At 40.1% G+C, this 17,937-nt stretch overlaps 1 protein-coding gene across 1 annotated transcript in view; it reads right to left on the bottom strand.

The window, feature by feature from the left end:
* The window catches only part of LOC103802652 (protein AF-9-like), a gene marked incomplete at both ends in the record, with an annotated part of 18,866 nt that extends 9,916 nt beyond the window's left edge, over positions 1-8,950 (bottom strand). The window contains 2 exons of the mRNA XM_009075153.1: positions 4,008-4,151; positions 8,868-8,950. Of these exons, the coding sequence (XP_009073401.1) occupies positions 4,008-4,151; positions 8,868-8,950 (227 nt within the window). The remainder of the gene's footprint in view (positions 1-4,007; positions 4,152-8,867) is intronic.
* Positions 8,951-17,937: the final 8,987 nt, after the last annotated feature.

Here is a 17,937-nt window from a genome sequence, read left to right as displayed (position 1 = left end):
CTGAGCATATCTTTTATATCTGGGGAAAAATTAAATTTTAAAATGTTAAGTAGTTGTCATTCAGCATTCAAAATTAATTTATTTCTATTAGCTCATTTAGTAATTAGGTGTGATTTTCAATTTTTCCTTAAAACTGATAAACATGTAAGTGAAAAAAGCAATTGAACCAGTGCTACTGACAACACAAAATACATCAGTGGAATCAGACACCATTTATAAACATTTTTACTAGAATTTAATATTCAAAACTACTTCAAATTCGACACTTATTTTTTAATTACTATGATTTCCCAGTCAATGTCATCCTTCTTCCCATATCCATATGTAGGAATCACAGTGCCACCTCTCCCTCCTCAGGTTCTTTCATCTTTGGAGGCTGAAACTAATCATAAAGGTAAGTGAAAAATATAGGAAGGAATGACCACGTAAGGATCAACACTTACTGGTGTTTACTTCAATCCCACTGTACTTACTCAAGCATCATTTCATGCTGTGCCTAGAGGACGAGCTGTGAGGAAGACTGTGTTTGTATATTTCTATCACCAGAGAGTAGCTTGCTGATTTGCTTGGTAAGACATGGATTAACTAAAAGTCATCATTTGTACACAGGATGTCCTTGGGGATTTCAAGCAACAGGCTGACAATTCACATGAGTATACATGTGTACATGTCAGCTTCAGATCATTAGGTACTACACTGAGTAAATGGTGCAAAAAAATCTCAGTGGTACCATTTCCACTGCAAACCTTTCTAAAAGAAATGTCATTTAGAATATATATACAAAGAAATGAAGCAAATTACAGTGCATGGTTTGGTTGAATTTGCCCAGTGTACTCTTGAAAATGTTTTATTTCTTCTGCAAACATTTCTTTTTACATTTATGAGAACAAGGTCAACTGAAAGTAGGTGAATGGCAGAGATGGACTCGAGCAAACTAATCTTTTCAAGGGGTGGGTAGACCTTTAGTGTAGAAAATATATTTCTGAAGGTGGAAATCTTTGACCAAGGACTTGGTAAACTGGATATAGCCTTGTACCACCGAACCAGAGGTTCCTACTTACCTTCCTGACTACAGAAATACAATGTCTGAAGCTAAATCAAAGCCTTCTGCTAAGGGCTGAAATGTAATTGCCAGATTGGAAGAGAAATCAGCAAGTTGGTGACCTTCTACTAATGAAGATTGACTGCACATTTATGCTTTAAGTCTGGTGATATCAAATAAAATGCTAAGATATAAACACTCCACAGAGTTAATCTACATTACTGACATCACCCTAAATGTCCTGTTTGCCTCAACTAAAGTGGCCACAGTGGTACTGCAAAGCTGTACTGTAGTTGTGTTCTCACTTCTTTAACTACTTGGGATATGCCAATATTACTCTTATTCTCCCCCAGTGAACTGGAGAATAGCCAGTCAGACCTTAGGGCAAATGAAGGATAGGGAAAGGTAGCAGAACTTTCTTAGCCTGCAAGGCAGAACAGTGGCTGCAACCTTGACTAGTCTACATTTGGGATGCCTCAAGATGTACACGTGAGGGAAAAGGGGAGTTGAGAGCATCCAAATGATAATTCAAGGAATCTGGAGCAAGAGACAAACACATAGGCAAGTTTATACTGAATATGGCAGCATGCAGGTACCAGGTAAGCCTGCACTTTTCCCTCCAGAAAGACATACTATTTGTGATATGCACATCCATGCAAATGAGAAATAATCATGTTTAGTAGTTCACTGGAACAATGCATCTCGTGACTTTCACTTGGAGAAACACTAATCAGAGATCTGGGTTTCCAGGGGCACAAATATCAAGCAATTTAGACTATTGTTTAAAAGCATGTAAGCAAAACTCTACCATATCAAAGGACTTTTCTTGAAGCTACCACTCAGCATTTTACACTAATAATACTTCGCTTATTCTGAAGGACATGAGCTTCATTTTGCCACACCTTTTGCCTGTCAAACTTCAGTGACTTGTTAATGCTGCTTTTTCTTGAAGAAAAGTAATATAATAAGCTAGAAGTATTAACTGTTTTGACATCCAGCTAAGCACAAAACCCATCTTGTACTTCATCATCCTGTAAATGCTTTTCTCAGCCTAAAGCATAGAACTCACTTGTTTTTTGTGAATTCATTCCACTGTCTGTTCTACTGACTAGGAAGCAAGAGCCAGCTTCCCAGGGCTTCTACAAGAGTCAGAGAAAAGCCTGTTTACTGTATTTCATAAAGTGTAATCAGCTTTTCAACATCAGAAGATGTAAGCTCTTCACAGACTTTTAGCAACAGGACAGACAGAATGCTATGACATTATCTCTGGCAAGCTGATCAGACAAACTCCTAGATCAGAGAATCTATGGAGGTACTTGTTTCTTGGAGAGAAACTGGGAAAATGAAGAATCATAATTTTAAAAAAAAAACAAAGCAGCCATGCAGTTTGAGCAGTTTGTACCATTCAGGAGACAAAAGGCAATGGCGCAATGCATTTTCAGACTGGCCACACTGATCCATTCAGGGAAAGAATTTGATCAAAACATGTCACATTTTATTTACAATTAGGCAACATCTTTGCTTTCGTTAACTCAAGAAACCTAAAATTAAAAGACATAGAAAGTAAGCAACGAAAAGGACACTTCCTATTTTAATCTTTTTAACCATCACTATCCAGCCCCAAAGTGCCTGTTGCCATCATTTAGATTAATTACACTTGTGGGCAAAACTTATCCATTGACAACTGACCTGATACAATTAATATTAAAGCAGTGGCTCATGAAGTGTTCCAGAATATAATATTTATGTTTTATTTGCAAACACACTAAAAGGCCCTGGGCATGGGAGTGGTGTGAGCTGAGCCAGGGCCACCCATGCACCTAGGCAGCAACAACGGCTATTGGTACCATGAGTTCTGTGAGCAGGTCACAGCCCTGTGGGACAGGAAAGAATAGGGACTGTACCCTTTGTGCTTGTCAGACCCTATCTAGGCACTGCCTACAGCTGGATCCCCAAACCAGAAAAGCCAACATCATAATAGTGAGAGGCGAGAGGAGGCTACTGAGACAGTGGGGCGGAAGAACTTGTGCAGCTAGGAGTGCCTACGGTTCTAGTGCTGGTTCAGCTTGGAGGAGGGATAGCTTCAGAGGCACTGATGGGAGGGAATGGAGGAGACATAGTCAGGCTCTTCACAGTGGGCAGGAGGGCAAGAGGCAGCAGCCCAAGCCTGAGAGGCTCCGGCCTATGAAGACAGACCAGAGGTGGAGCCAGGCCCAGGGAGATTCCGGCCACCTTTGGCCAGGGGAGGTCTCACACCTGACCAAGGACTGGTGAAATCCTGAGCAGCCTGATCTGACCCCATGGCCGAGCCTCTGGTGGTACCTGAAAGCATGAACTATTCTGCCATTGTGTGAAACACAGCAGAACAGTTTCCACTAACAGACAAAGTATAAACCTAAATGTTTGGCCCTCTCTTCCTTCCAAAATGGGCAAACTTTCTTTGTGCTTTTTCGCATCAATTAATTCTACAGGTAACATGTTAACAAGTCAGTAGATTTTTTTGGTTCAGATTGCATAACATGTGTTATATAAATATGAGTAGGTTTATTTATATTTACAGTTTCTAACTTGTTCTACCTCAAAACTACTGAATTTGTTCTGCTTAATACATAACCATTTCTCTTTCAATGAATGACATCTTATTTTCTTATTACATCCTCCCAACACAGTAGCACTCCTGTATTTCACCTCTGGAAGGCCAAGCAAGCAATGCTTCTTGGATAAGGTCCAAGATCTGCTTTTGCAGAAGTCAATCAATTAGTTCTGAAGACAAAGGTAGGCACATGTTCATTTGTTCACCCATTCTACCTAAAGACAAGTACTGAGCTTTCATATGATGTTAATCACAGAAACACTTCATTTTGTTTTACTATCAGCTCAATCTTTTTTATTATACTAATCATGCACCAGCAATAAGCAGCAATATCTTTATTGTGATGGCTTTTGACACGGGTGCAGGACTCACCCCTCCTGCCTTTAGCAGCTTTCTTCTGAATTCCTCTGTCGGGTTGTTGAATGTGAGCTTTTCACAGCGAAGGTGATTTACAGGTGGGTGGCCTTCAAGGTGCAGGAATAAGTCATAGTCAAATCGAACTTTCTTAGGTTCTTCCTGAGGGTTAAAAATAACCAGATAGAAACATCTAGCACCAAAACTAACTAAGTTGAAAACAAGGGCTACATAAAGACTGTGAATTAAAATGAAAATTATGTTATTTTTAATCATTCTCTGTGTTCTCGGGCACACACGATGAAACTTTCAAAGTGTCAGCTGAGCTATAGTAAATCAGAAAAGTTCCTATCAGCCCATGACAACACATGGTAAAATGCATGAACTTCATGATGTCCTGACAAGGCTTAATTGACGCTGTCATGTCATGTTTGGCACAGGCTTACAGATATGCGCATACGCAAGTGTCATGATTCAGCTGACACAAGGTAACTCAGTCACCAACACAATCACACTTCTGAGCCCCAGAGAGTACTGAAGACACTGCAGTAAGTTTTGAATGCAAATTCCTCCACTGAAGCCAAACGATTGCTTTCTTCACAGGTTGCAGAAAGGGGTAACTATGAACCTGCTGCAGCCAATTATATCTGATCACCTATTCATGGGGTCTGCTCGTTTATTAATGAAACTTCATTGCCTTGAACAAGTGTGGCCAGATAGATTTCAAGTGTTTCATCACAGCTTACAAGCAATTAAAATTATCTGCCACTGTAGTGAAAAAATAAAACTGAATGTTCCCTGTACCAATTTGGAGAGAGAAAGAACAAGAAAGGTAAATATATCTTGGAAGGAATCACCAGTGCTCTACTGCCCTGAGAAAGCCTCAGCTGATAATGGACATTAGTGGCATCAAACAGACTTCAATATCTTTTCTCTGGTATTACAAACTATGTTTTGTATTATACATTAACATGGTCCCTTCTAGAAGCTGTATGTAAGTTAAGTGACTTTTAAGCACTATTAAGCAACCCTTCCTCCAAAGGTCTTGATGTGTAACAAAAGTCACCAAACCAAGGTCAGTCTTACGGCAGAACGTAAATAAAAAGTCAAATTGAGGAAAAGCTTTACTAAGGGGACCACGAGGAAAGATGAGGAAGAGATGCAGCAAAATCTTAGCACACATCCAACACTGCATATAATCAAAATGCACGCTCTGTTCAGTGACAGATGCTTAAAAAAATTCAGGATTCCAAGGATGGGAAGAACATAAAGCATAGAAATCTCAAGTTATACTAAAAGTTAAATCAGAGGCTCAAATTAGAGGCTTCAAACACAGCCAAGGGTCATCCTCATTGTCCCATCTCCAGGCTTGGAGTGGAAACTTCCAGTGGGGACTTGCAGTTGTCTGCTTCTGAAGACAAAAGAGAGCAGTTCTCTCAGATGAACTATTTTCCTGACAGATCACTTTCAAAGGCAACCATGGATGATGATATTTCTTACAGTTAGAAATATTAACACATGATTTCTTGCAGAAAAAAAGTGGAAGTGATATATTCCCTGGTCTGCTTAGAAGACCGTGATGTTGCTATAGGCAAACAGTTGGTACCAGCAGCTTTGCCATAAAAGCAAAGTTGTAAGAATTAGCAAATGGGAATCTTCAAATAATTCTGTAGAAAGCCAGGTGAATATAACCAGTGATTTAAAAGCAGATTTTTACTACAAAAAAGACCCTTAGTACCACTACCAGTATTTAAAAACAGTGTGACAGTGAAGACAAAATATGCTGCAGTTTATGAACCTTATCCTAAATGGACTGCATTTTCCAGAGGAGTCTTTTGACCTAAAAGCATTTGTTAAGGACTTTGTGTCAAAAGCTAACAACTATAGCCTTCTACTGCTGAATTTGGGGGTGGGTGGCTGTTATTTCCCTAACTCTTTTAAGCTCGAAATATTTTCCATCATGGTGAAATAGCTACTAAGTTTTCTACCAATTTCTGTTTAGTCCTGGGAACAGGCACCCTTTCATTCTCCATGGTCCAGGTGGCTTCCTCTACCCCTGCTTTCTCTATTCATTAGGGTATTTTCTGAATCAGAAATCGAAAAGATGTCTACCCTGAATAAATGATGATGGTGTGTCTCCTCTTCCTCCTTCTGTCTATCTCCTATTTTTCTGTACTGGAATATCTGTGAAATGGCTTAGGGAAGGAAGAGTAGCTGAGCCAGGAGAAAGCAGTAATTTGCAAGCTCAATTTTTGTGCCACTCTTCCTTTGTATTGCACCCACCCCGGGGACAGGCATGCTGCTGCAGCTGTGTGAAGAGCTAGCTAACTCACAGTCCAACTGCTGCTTGTTGTATTCCATGACACCAAAATAGGGGTGAGGGATGTTTGCAAACTTCCTAATTCCACATGCTGCTTGAGGGTGAGGTGAGCTGTAAGCACTGCTGCCCTCTTGATCTCAGTCTAAGCCACAATTCCTGTTGGAGAACTCCTGAGACTTGCAGGTCTCCACAGTCAGCAAAGGCAGCCAAAAGTCTGAGTGAAAAACAAAAAAAGAAATGTTGGGCAGGAAGCTTTCTGTAGAGATGCCTCAATGATTGACTCACTGTCTTCTGACTTTGCACACTTCTAGGTTGAGCACTTAACAGAGGAGTTAAAGAGAATGGGCTGCTTTCCATTAGCTTTCCTGAATCAATCAAAACCTCTTCTCTAATGGAGACAGTGCTAAAAAGCTGATCGGCTCATTGAGGCAGTTCTGTTTCCATTTCCAGCAGCAAACAGGGTAGACAGACCTGCTCTACACAGATTGATACAGGGAACATTTCAGAATTAAGTGTTCAAAACCTACAACTTACAATGTGCCTGAACAGAATTATCCACACCTCACACCTTAACAGAGCTTTCTGTGAAAAACAAAGGTGTACTGGAATATATGCTTGAAAGCATACACAGCTAAGTCAAACAAAGTTTAAGTCATCAAGGCTCCAGAAAAAGTATCTTACTACACATTTCTCTTTTTTCAGTTTTAGTCTTTCATCAAGCATTCAACACATTAAAGATGTGATGCTGACTTGATTAAAATAATCATGTTCAACTACATCTTGGTAATATAAAATAAACAAATTAATATCTTAGAAGCACATGCTAAGTATCCTAACAGCTCCATCAAGGCACAAAATATATAAAGGGAACCTAAACAGTTCCAGATATTAAGGTACTCTACATTAAACCTTTCAAGCTTTCTACTGTTTAATTTCACCCAAATCCAATTCTTTTTATCTGAGCTAGTAATTAATAATACAGACCCTGCTATATACATTAAAGAAAACCTCTGCATTTTATGTTTAAGAGATTCACAGTAGGTGCAGGGTTTACTTAGAATTCAAGGTACCATAATAACATAAACTTTGCAGAATGGAATTGGGTTTGGTTTTAACTTGAGCCCCAGTAATGCTGAGTTGTGTGCTCACATGCAGTCTGAAAGAATCTTTTAACAGACAGAAGATGTAAGACAAATAGAAAGATCAAAACCTGAACAGATTATAAAGATTGACAATACTAAAATAGAACAATTAGTTCATTATGTAATCAACATAATCAAGATTGGTTTACTTTCTTAAAGTGTATGTGGCACTTAAACTTCCATAAGCATTATTTAAAGTCTGCCCACTTTTGAGCAGGGCCAGTAAATCTTCTGAATAATTACATTCAACTTCTTTCTTTTATCAGGCAATTTCAATTTCCCCGCTATCTACTAAACACTGTCCTCCAAGGGTCAATACTGGGCCCAGTATTGTTTCAAGTATTCACAGATGAAGGGGCAGAGTGCCTCCTCAGCAAGTTCTTCGATGACACAAAGCTGGGAGGGGTGGCCAGTACCTTAGAGGGCTGTGCTGCCCTTCAGAAGGACCTGTGAAGGTCCTGGCTGGAGAGACCGGCAGAGGGGAACTGCCTGAAATTCAGCAAAGACAAATCCAGGGTCATGCACCTGGGGAAGAAAAATCCCAGGCACCAGCACAGGCTGGATGTTGACCTGCTGGAAGACAGCTCTGCAGAGAAAGACCTGGGGGTCCTGCTGGACAACAAACTGTCCATGAGTCAACAGTGTGCCCTTGTGGACAAGAAGGCCAATGGTATCTTGGGGTACTTTAGGAAGAGCAATGTCAGCAGGTCAAGGGAGGTGATCCTGCTCCTCTACACAATCCTGGTGAGGCCACATCTGGAGAGCTGTGTCCAGTTCTGGGCTCCTCAGGAAAATAGAGACATGGAGCTCCTGGAGTGGGTCCAAGGGAGGGTGCCAAAGATGATTAAGGGACTGAAGCATCTCTCTTATGAGGAAAGGCTGAAGGAGCTAGGCCTTAGGCTGAGAGGGGAACCTTATAAATATCTAAGCATCTGAAGGGAGAGTGCCAAGCAGATGGAGTCAGGCTGCAATAGAACATGAGGCAATGGGCAGAAACTGATGCACAGGAAGTTCCACCTGAACATGAGCAAGAACTTCTTTATTGTGTGGGTGACTGAGCACTGGAAGAGATTGCCTAGAGTAGAGAGGTTGTGGAGTCTCTCTCACTGGAGATATTCAATAACCATCTGGACAAACCCTGTGCTATCTGCTCTAGGATGACCCTGCTTGAGCAGGGAGGCTGGACCAGATGACCCATTGTGGCCCCTTCCAATCTGACCAATTCTGTGATTCTGTGAAATACAGCCATGCATTTATAAAAGTTACAGCAATATTGAATTGAGGAACAGCATTGACAAAAACAGCTTTAAATCTAACTTTCAACTGGGTTTACAAATTAAAATTTTAGTCTTTGAAAAACCTCACTTCTACATGATTTTTTCAATTTTTTTTTATGAAAAGCATAATATTCCATACCTTGTTTTTGAAGTAAACCTCAATTGGTAAAATGAAACCAGCATATCCAGATTCTTCAACTTTGTAGGGTGGATCCTTGCACACTGAAACAGAGAAAAACATGTATTTAGCACAAAACACAATGTTTTAAATGCACAAGCAAACTACATGAGTAAATCTGCGAAAATAGTTCTATGTGGCACCACTGCAAAACTGCACACACTGAGTAGGACACCAGTACACGACCCAACATGAGTATCGCAAGCAAATCATTCTTGCCTCCATAAACCCTCCAGTTTAGGGATAGCAAATCTTTATTTATTTTAATTTTTTTCAGCATTTCGGACTGCCAAAGCAGAACCACCAGGGACTTCAATACCAGGTGGAACAAATAAGTACTCACAATGTTTACACAGGCTCTGCAGTCAAGGCTTGTTCTGGAAATGGAAAATATGCAGGATTCTCCCCCAAGAAAAGTAAAATACATAAAGGGAAGAAGAACTGCCATTCATGTATTCATCACCTAATACTAATAAATTCCTAATTCTAATAAATGCAATTTAAAATAAATAAATTCATTAAATTGGTATCAATGCAAAAAAAATTTGAAGTCTTTATTGCTGGAGGGGGAACACAACACAACATTCCAGTATATGGTGGAGAACCTCAGGAAGGTTAACTATTGTATTACGTAAAAACAGTATTTTCCTTATGCAATTCAGATTTCTGTAACATTACAGTGAGTATTACTGGCTCCAATATACAATCTTTTCCTTCAAGGTCTCAGTCAGTTTAAATCCCCACAGTACTGAACATGAGCTCTTTGAAGAAAATGGCACTAGCCTGTCAACTCCAGACAGTGACCAAAAGCAGGTTGTTAAGGAGCTTGGAAGGCACCTCTGCCTTCTCCTGGTTGACTGCATGACAATCTCATTACACAATTCAAGTCCATGTAACACATAAACACAAAGGTAGGCTGAGCTGAGAAACCACCTCCTGCAACACCAACTCAGATTCTTCCAAATACTGCGCTGACATGTATGCAAATCCTGTCCAAGGGGATGGTTTCTCTACTATAGACCGGTAGAATGATGGAATTAGTACACAGAGGTTTGAATTTTTCAGAAACATTTGCTGTATCTCCGTCAATCAGGCTGACTTGAAAAAAATTTCAAACTCCCAGATGAATCACCATTTCCTCAGGTGTATGCTCCTTTCAGAACTGCCTGGTAGTTTACAAAAAGCATATCTTTCAATTAACTGTACAAAGCCTGACTACCAAAACTATTGTTTTTAGCAAAGCACCACATACAGGCACTTGCAGCCCTCTGCCATCCAAAAAACATGACAAGGTCCAACAGGTACATCCAGCAATGTATGCACTGCTACAATCCCAATAGTATAATCAGTACATCAGCTTTCTGAGGACATGAAAGCATGGTTAATCCCCAAGTAAATTAACACAGCAGAGGTTGTTCCTACTACCTTGCCATTTTCTTCCTGTTTTACTAGCACCAAACCCTTCGAGGGTGAGGAAGATTCCAAATCCTTGCTCACCTACTGCAGTGGGTTATCACTAACCCAATCCCCTTCATGCCATCAACAGAAAGGGAAAAGGATGGCAAAAAATAAGCAAGAATAATCTCTTTTACAGACTCTTCTGCAACATCGTCCTCTTGCAGCTACAGAATTTAGTCTGTTTCTCTGGGAAGGAAAAAGGGAAAAAAAGGAGCTATAGTTTAGAAGTAGGATTTTGAAGAAAAGCGTTAACAATAATTGGTCAAATCTGAGAGGTAGCTTTGGACAGACTAAGGTCTTAAGTTGGAAACTAAGCATTTTGTGTTAGAGCCTCCCAGAAGAAATATTTCACCTTATACTGACATGTCTTAAATTGACATGTCTTCCCTTAAGAAGACTTGTCAGCATTTGAAAAATGTAAATATAATTGTCTGAGTTAAGCACAGAGACAGGTTACAGTAACACATACTGACAACTCGTCAGACAGTGATAGAGGAGCCTTCCTGCTCCTCCTCTGCCTTCAGAAGACAACTTGAGGAGAAAGCCTTTCCAGTATTTTTTGAATGGTCATGTTCAGAAGACTGAAATCCACTTATATAAAAACAGGGAAAGATTACACAGCAGATATTTATCCAGATGGAAACATAGAGACTTTAGAAAATTGGTAATACATTAACCACTACAGAGACATTACATAACAGGTCACAAATACTACATCAGCTTCTTCCTTCGCACTTAACTGGTGCAGAAAACAGCATAAATATTTTTCATTCCCTCCCTGAAATCTCTCCTCTTCCAGATTTACATAGCTTCCCAAACTGAAAGATGGGCTTTCAACACAATGAAAATTCCACAATCCTGTGAATGAAACCTTCCTGAAAAAAACCAGAAGTGACCAAGTAAAGCTTCATGCTATTGCGTATGCGTGGAGTGCAGCTATTACATTTTCCTCACATTTCTTGTGGAAGCTACTACTGGCAGAACATACTGGCTGAACAGCATCTCTGTGCACTCTGACTCTCATAAGTCCTTTTGTTTTGTTGAACTACCACAAGGAGTAACTAGGGCTGCAATGACATGAGTGGTTTAGCCAAGCCAACAGCCAGCCATCTTAGCAAGGTTTGCTGAGTGGAGAGGAGAGAAGTGGCAAGAGCTAGGTAAACTAGAGAAAATGTAGTAAGAAAAAAAAAACCCAACAGGAGAGAGGCGAATAAACCCAGGCTGAACCTGTAGAGGAGAAGGAAAAGAGAAACAAAAGCCAATTGCGAATATAGACCAAGAGATCAAAAGCAACAACAGAAACTAGGAAGGATCAATTTTAAAAAAGGATGCATCTGAAAATCCTAAAAGGCTTCTCAAAGCACATTAATAAAAGAAGCTATGATAACCAGCTAGATAAGCAGAAAACACTACCTGTTACAACAAACGATTTCCTCCTGATCCAGAGGGACAGAGGCATTGCACCACTGACTGCTCCTCAGCTTTGAAGTGGCACTTAAAAATGCATTTCAAGCACCAGACAAACAAAGCATCTTATACAACATTATCTCTAAGACCTAACTGTTTTGGTCAGGTTTCTTCTTCCTATGGAAAAAGCTTGTATGATCACAATGCGTTTCTCCCTCTCTCCTATATCTTTCGACGAGGTGGCACAACTTCACAACAGTCTCTACAATAATTAAGGTCCTACAGATTCCTACAGATCCAGTTAAAACTAGTGTCTGCACTGTGACGGGAATTTCAGAGAACACCTTCACTGAGAAGCAGGATTGTATGCAGAATGTTTGTATGCAGAATTACAAACCAATTACAAGTGCCTCTCCTCACAAGAACTGCAGGTCCAAGAGAAGTAAAATATAAGCAAAATTATGCATATTTTGTAGGCCCACTGGCCACTGAACAAGCTACAGGTTTTTTGTTGCCTGTGTAGGGCAAGATAAGGAGTTCATGGTACTGTACTGCTATTGCACCTTTGACAGAATGAAGGATCACTTCTCCTCCACAAATGAAAGCTTTAATCTTATGTATTTGTAAATGTATTTCCTAAACACAGATAGACCGGCTCCCTAAAACAATTTTAGGTGTAAGTTTGAAATCAACATAGGAGTTCATGCAACACAATTATACAGCTAAAGTCTGTCGCTTACATTCCTTGTACTTCATTGTACTGTGGGGTGAACGTTGCTGTAAGAAGTAGTAACCCTGGTATGTTTCAGGCCAAAGAACGGAACCTAGATCAAGCAGGTCTCCAACTACAGCTTAAGCTGTTGTCAAATGTTGCATAGCAACTTGAACAGAGGTGAAACTAAGAGATTACTCAAGTTGTTAAATGATAGAGGGGAGAAGGGAAGGTATAGAAGCTAGAGCAGGAAGGCTCAGGTCCGAGGGCAATAAGTTGTTCTCCTATATGGAATGCTGTATTTCTTTAATGCTAGGGAAACATGCACATGTACACACATGTACAACTGCACAGGTAACGAATTCCAGTACTGTGCACACCTCAAGTCCTCAGCTACAATATATTGTCACTTAACCTCCCTTGACAGAGGACTACTTAGGCACTCAAATGCAATCTCAGCTGTATTACAAACACTTTACAAACAACGGGAATAGTCAGAAGCATATTGGCTATGCTTATCTGTTCATTTTGAACTGCCTTCTCATACATGCGAGTTGCAGTAATTCACAGCTGACAAAAATTATTGAAATGCTCCTCAAACAAAACCTGCCTTCCAACTGCACAATATCAACGTGCACCTTCATGAAAGCTCAGCAACAACATTATCATTACTAATACACTGTTTTATTAACAAGGGTTTCTTCCCCCTAACAGTACCTGTTCAGGTTACATTGCTTATCATACTACCAAAGGAGAGGGGCCATGCAGAGATACCTAGACAAATCAGAGGGCTGGGCAATCACCAACTGAATGAAGCAGATCCAAGGGCAATTGCTGGAATCTGCACCTGGGAATGGGCAACTCCAGATGTACATACAGAGTGGGGGACAAGATGCTGACCAACAGTGCCACGGAAAGGGACCTTCCAACTCAGGATACTCTACGTTTCTATTGATACTCATTCCACATATAAGAAAGAAATACAAGAAAGAGATGAAAGTGCTCATCTCATTCAATGCACTCGACAACTGAATTCTTTTGATAATGCCGGCATGAGTTACTCAAGATCACAGCAAGCCAGAACAGGAATTGATGACTCCCGTTTTGTCAGGGGAATATGCCTTCTCTACAGCTCACATAAATGGCTTAAATCATTTATCTCAAATGTTTTGCTTCATTATTCCACAAGTGAAGAACTGCTTTTTCTTTCACACACGCACAACCAAGTGCTGCATCAGACAATAACTGACATCGAAGGCACAGATGCAACCAATCCATGACGACGTATTTTACTAACAGTGGCCACATTGAGGCCTTTGGAGACAACAATAACAAAACTCCAGTTAAAGCTAGCCTTCTTAGAAGGTTAAACATGAGATTCATTTGCCACTCCAACACTTCATGGCGAATAAATTTTCTTCATTAAAAATGCAGTGCAAATGAGTAAGGAAAGGCAAAAATTCCTTTTAGGCAGATACTGACACAGCATCAGGATGATGCAGAATAATGTCTACAACAATTCACATATATTTTGTGCACCCTGCACCACACTCCAAGTGGGTTCTTGTAAGAAGTGAAGCCTTCTTACATAGAGCTAGTTGAATTGTAACTTTTTTTGTACTGTTATCTAGATTCTTCCCTATTATTTGCCCATAGTGGTCACCCTAGACCAACTTTTCCATCCATTCATCACCAGCTTCATTATAAGAAGTCTCAAAACAAAGGGGTGGCATTCATTTTCAGAGGAAGGCAGATTGTAGTACCAAATCCCTCCTGCAGCAATAAGTCAGCTTTAAATATTTAGCTGTGATTCCTATAAAAGCTCCGACTCTGCTACTCTGCAGCTCACCCTGCCAGCTGGTGGGGTCCAGCACTTGGACGTCCCAGCGCCCCGTCTTTCCTCCGCGCGGAAAATGGCTCTGCTATGCCCTACCTTCAGGCACACCTCAGCCATTAATACCAAAAAACTTCTAGGCAGGTTCAAACAAAAGCTAGGAAAAATTACTGTGGGTTAAATAGTACCTCCTACACGAGGAATAATGAATGCCCATTTGCTTAACGCCTTATGTTGACAAGTATTTTATGAGACAGATGCAACCTTGAAGCAAAAGCACAGAAGACACTAAGAAAAAACTAAGACTGAGCTTTCAACATGGCATTTACAATCACACCAAGTTTCCTGCCTCACATACTGACTGCCCAGATTCCCACCACTTCTACCAGGTGGATAGGATAGCAAGGTACAGGGTACACCCCCTTAATTAGAGTGATCCCTAACTAAATTTTGGAATGACATTTTTGGTACATAATGTCTACTCCCTGACCATTGAATAGCTTCTTCAGCAACTGAAATCAATCTCATACACTAACAAGGAGGGCAGGGAAGTCTCCAGACCTGGAACTGAGTTCAGACACAGCTTCACCCAGGCTCCATCAGGAATTTAGACAGCAAGTGAGTCTTCTCTGAACCTTGTGATTCAATGGGATGGTCCTTACCCATTTCCATCTCTGGTCTCTGCATAAATCATCTGAAGCTGATTCTAATCCAACTTTCCTCTGTGCATTTCATGCATGTAATCAGTAATAGAGTGAACCTTGCCACTGAACTTTGTTAAATCATGCTTTCATAAATTTATATTGAACCTGCTTTTGCTAGCAGCTTTGACACACATTTTTTAAGCAACCTAAACCTCTCATTTGCAATATTTTCCCAAGTCACCATTATGCATGATGGAGCTCTGCTTTCCTGGGGATGGCTAACCTGCAAACTTTCTGCCTTCAGTACACACCACAGATGGTCCAGAAGCCCTTGACTGAAGTCCTCTTGACTGAAGGACATGGAAATCTGTTAGCTATATTTTGCACTGCACACACAAGCAACAATTCTTAATGAGGCATAAGGAAGTTACTGGAGATGTCTAGGACCATTCACAATTTATGCCTCCCATCCCTTCTGTCTGTTCTCTCAGGTTTCCCCCAAATAAGATGGGAATGAGAGAGAGAAGGGAAAATAAAAAAAAAAGTATTTGTAAAGTGACATTATTCTTATATTACATTTCACTCTTTAATTCTAGATGTTACTTTTTTTTCTGATACAAAGTAGTTCTCAAAAAAATACTGTTAAAAATATATATATATGTCATAGGTATCAATGAACTGGAGTAAATTATTTCCAGAAACCACCTGGTCTGGAAATCTTCCTTAGAAACGCATGACCTGAAGCAAAAAAAACCTCTTCAACAACTGAACTGCAGCTAAAGCTGTCTGGATAACAACATAATAAACCAAAAAGTTATCTTTGATGGAAAAGACATTAGGTACAACATTTAAAACTCTGACAATAAACGTCAATTTGCCCTGTAGATATCATTGGTATTTTAAGAGCAATATAAATTTCCAGTAATTGTGTATTAATGCATTCTCATATTTGTATAGAAGGTATAGCCCTTGGGATTTTCTCTTTTACTGAGAAAAACAGGTCCCTCAATTGCAGGGCTTGAAGTAATTTTTATATCAATTATTAACTATATACCTCTCCCTCGCTATAAAAAGACTTTTCATAGAGAATATTTTTCTTAACTTCCAGACAGGTACTTACAAAAACTAAAACAGCTCATGTGCTATATTAACTTCATTATGCTACACAAAGATCAAACTGGGAGTAAACATTTCAGAGCTAACAAAAATCACTCTGTAATCCAGTGACACCACACTTGTGTCAAACTTTTTTGGTTGAAGAAGTTTGACAAGAAAGCCAAGGCTAATTTTTCCATCACACTTCTCATTCTTCATGGTTATTTTACTTCATTCATCACAGAATGGAAAAGGTTGGAAGACCCCACAATGGATCATCTGGTCTAACCTCCCTGATCAAACAGGGCTATCCTAGAGCACATGGCACAGGACTGCATCCAGGCAGTTCTTTACTTTCTCCAGAGAGGGAGACTCCACAACCTCTCTGGGCAACCTCTTCCAGTACACAATCACTCGCACAGTAAAGAAGTTCATCCTCATGTTCAGGTGGAACTTCCTGTTCATCAGTTTCTGCCCACTGCCTCTTATTCTATTGCTCAGCACCACTGAGAACTGTATGGCTCCATCTCCTAAATACGCTCCCTTCAGATACTTGCATACATTGACTCCGCGTGTCTCATGTATTGAGGAGCCCAGAGCTGCACACAGCTCTCCAGATGTGGCCTCACCAGGGTTGAGTAGAGGGGCAGGATCACCTCCCTTGACCTGCTGGCAATGCTCTTCCTAATGCACCCCAAGATACCATTGGCCTTCCTGGTCATGATGGCACACTGCTGGACCACAGACAGCTTGTTGTCCAGCAGGACCCTCAGATCCTTCTCCACAGATCTGCTCTCCAGCAGTTCAGCCCCAATCTGTGCTGGTGCCTGGGATTTTTCTTCCCCAGCTGCAGGATCTTGCACTTGCTTTTGCTAAATTTCAGACAGTTCTTCTTTTCAACATGTTCACATGCAATATAGTGAAAAACATTAAATCCTGCTTCTGTCATCTACCTGATTGCCTTCCTGAAGGTGTTCAAAATAGCTGCACATAAGATCATGAATGCTAATCTACATTTCAGAATTGGAGAGTGGGACTAAGAGCAGGGGACTTAAAGAGCAGAAGAAGAAGAACACCTCTTCAAATATTTTATTCATATCATTTGTTTGCAAATGGAAAAATTACAATAAAGTATGCTGTGTTAAGCAAAACACAGATGTATTAATATGATATAAGCTTAAACTATAGAAGGGTGCTGTTAAAGCTGGAACAATTATTTATACAGTGTTTACATGAATCTACCTGTTTTTTCTGGCTTTGATTTAGCCTTTCTTCTTTAACAGAGCAATACAAAGCTCTACAATCAAAAATACCCTGAAATACAGAGACTTGCAGACTGTGTGCAAACACGTTTATAATTAATGTGATGTAAATGAATGCTCCAGGCATAAACCCAGTTTAAGAGCTGTGTTTGCATGCAGGTGATGCAGATGTTGTATATGTTGGCATGCATGTAATTATCACAACAATTATACTATTCAGCTGTTTGGAATTTCGAGGGATGAGAACAGGAGAATAGGCAACTATGTGAGGCCAATATATAGTCATTTAAAAAGAAGGGACACAGAAAATGAAGACTTTCTTTGAACAGAAATAATTGAAATTGCAATGCTGTTTCTGACCATTACAGAACACCTACAGCTTTATTCTTCTGCATAAGGGAGGTAGAATAGAATAAAGTATTTCAGTTTGAAGGTACCTACAATGATCATCTAGTCCAATTGCTTCATCACTTCAGGACACAGGGCAAGTATGTTATTAAGGTGTCTTGGTTTGAGAGACAGGTGTCTGCCAAAAAGGCAGGAGCCTTCCTTGGAATAGACAGATGCAGCCCCTCTCCTCCCCCCGAATTATTATAATTCTGAAACTAAGGGGCTATAG

The sequence above is a fragment of the Acanthisitta chloris genome, unplaced genomic scaffold (genome assembly GCF_000695815.1).
Source record: "Acanthisitta chloris isolate BGI_N310 unplaced genomic scaffold, ASM69581v1 scaffold645, whole genome shotgun sequence".
NCBI lineage: Eukaryota > Metazoa > Chordata > Aves > Passeriformes > Acanthisittidae > Acanthisitta > Acanthisitta chloris.
The sequence above is the reverse complement of the archived record's forward strand: the minus strand, read 5'-3'. Positions and strand labels throughout refer to the sequence as shown.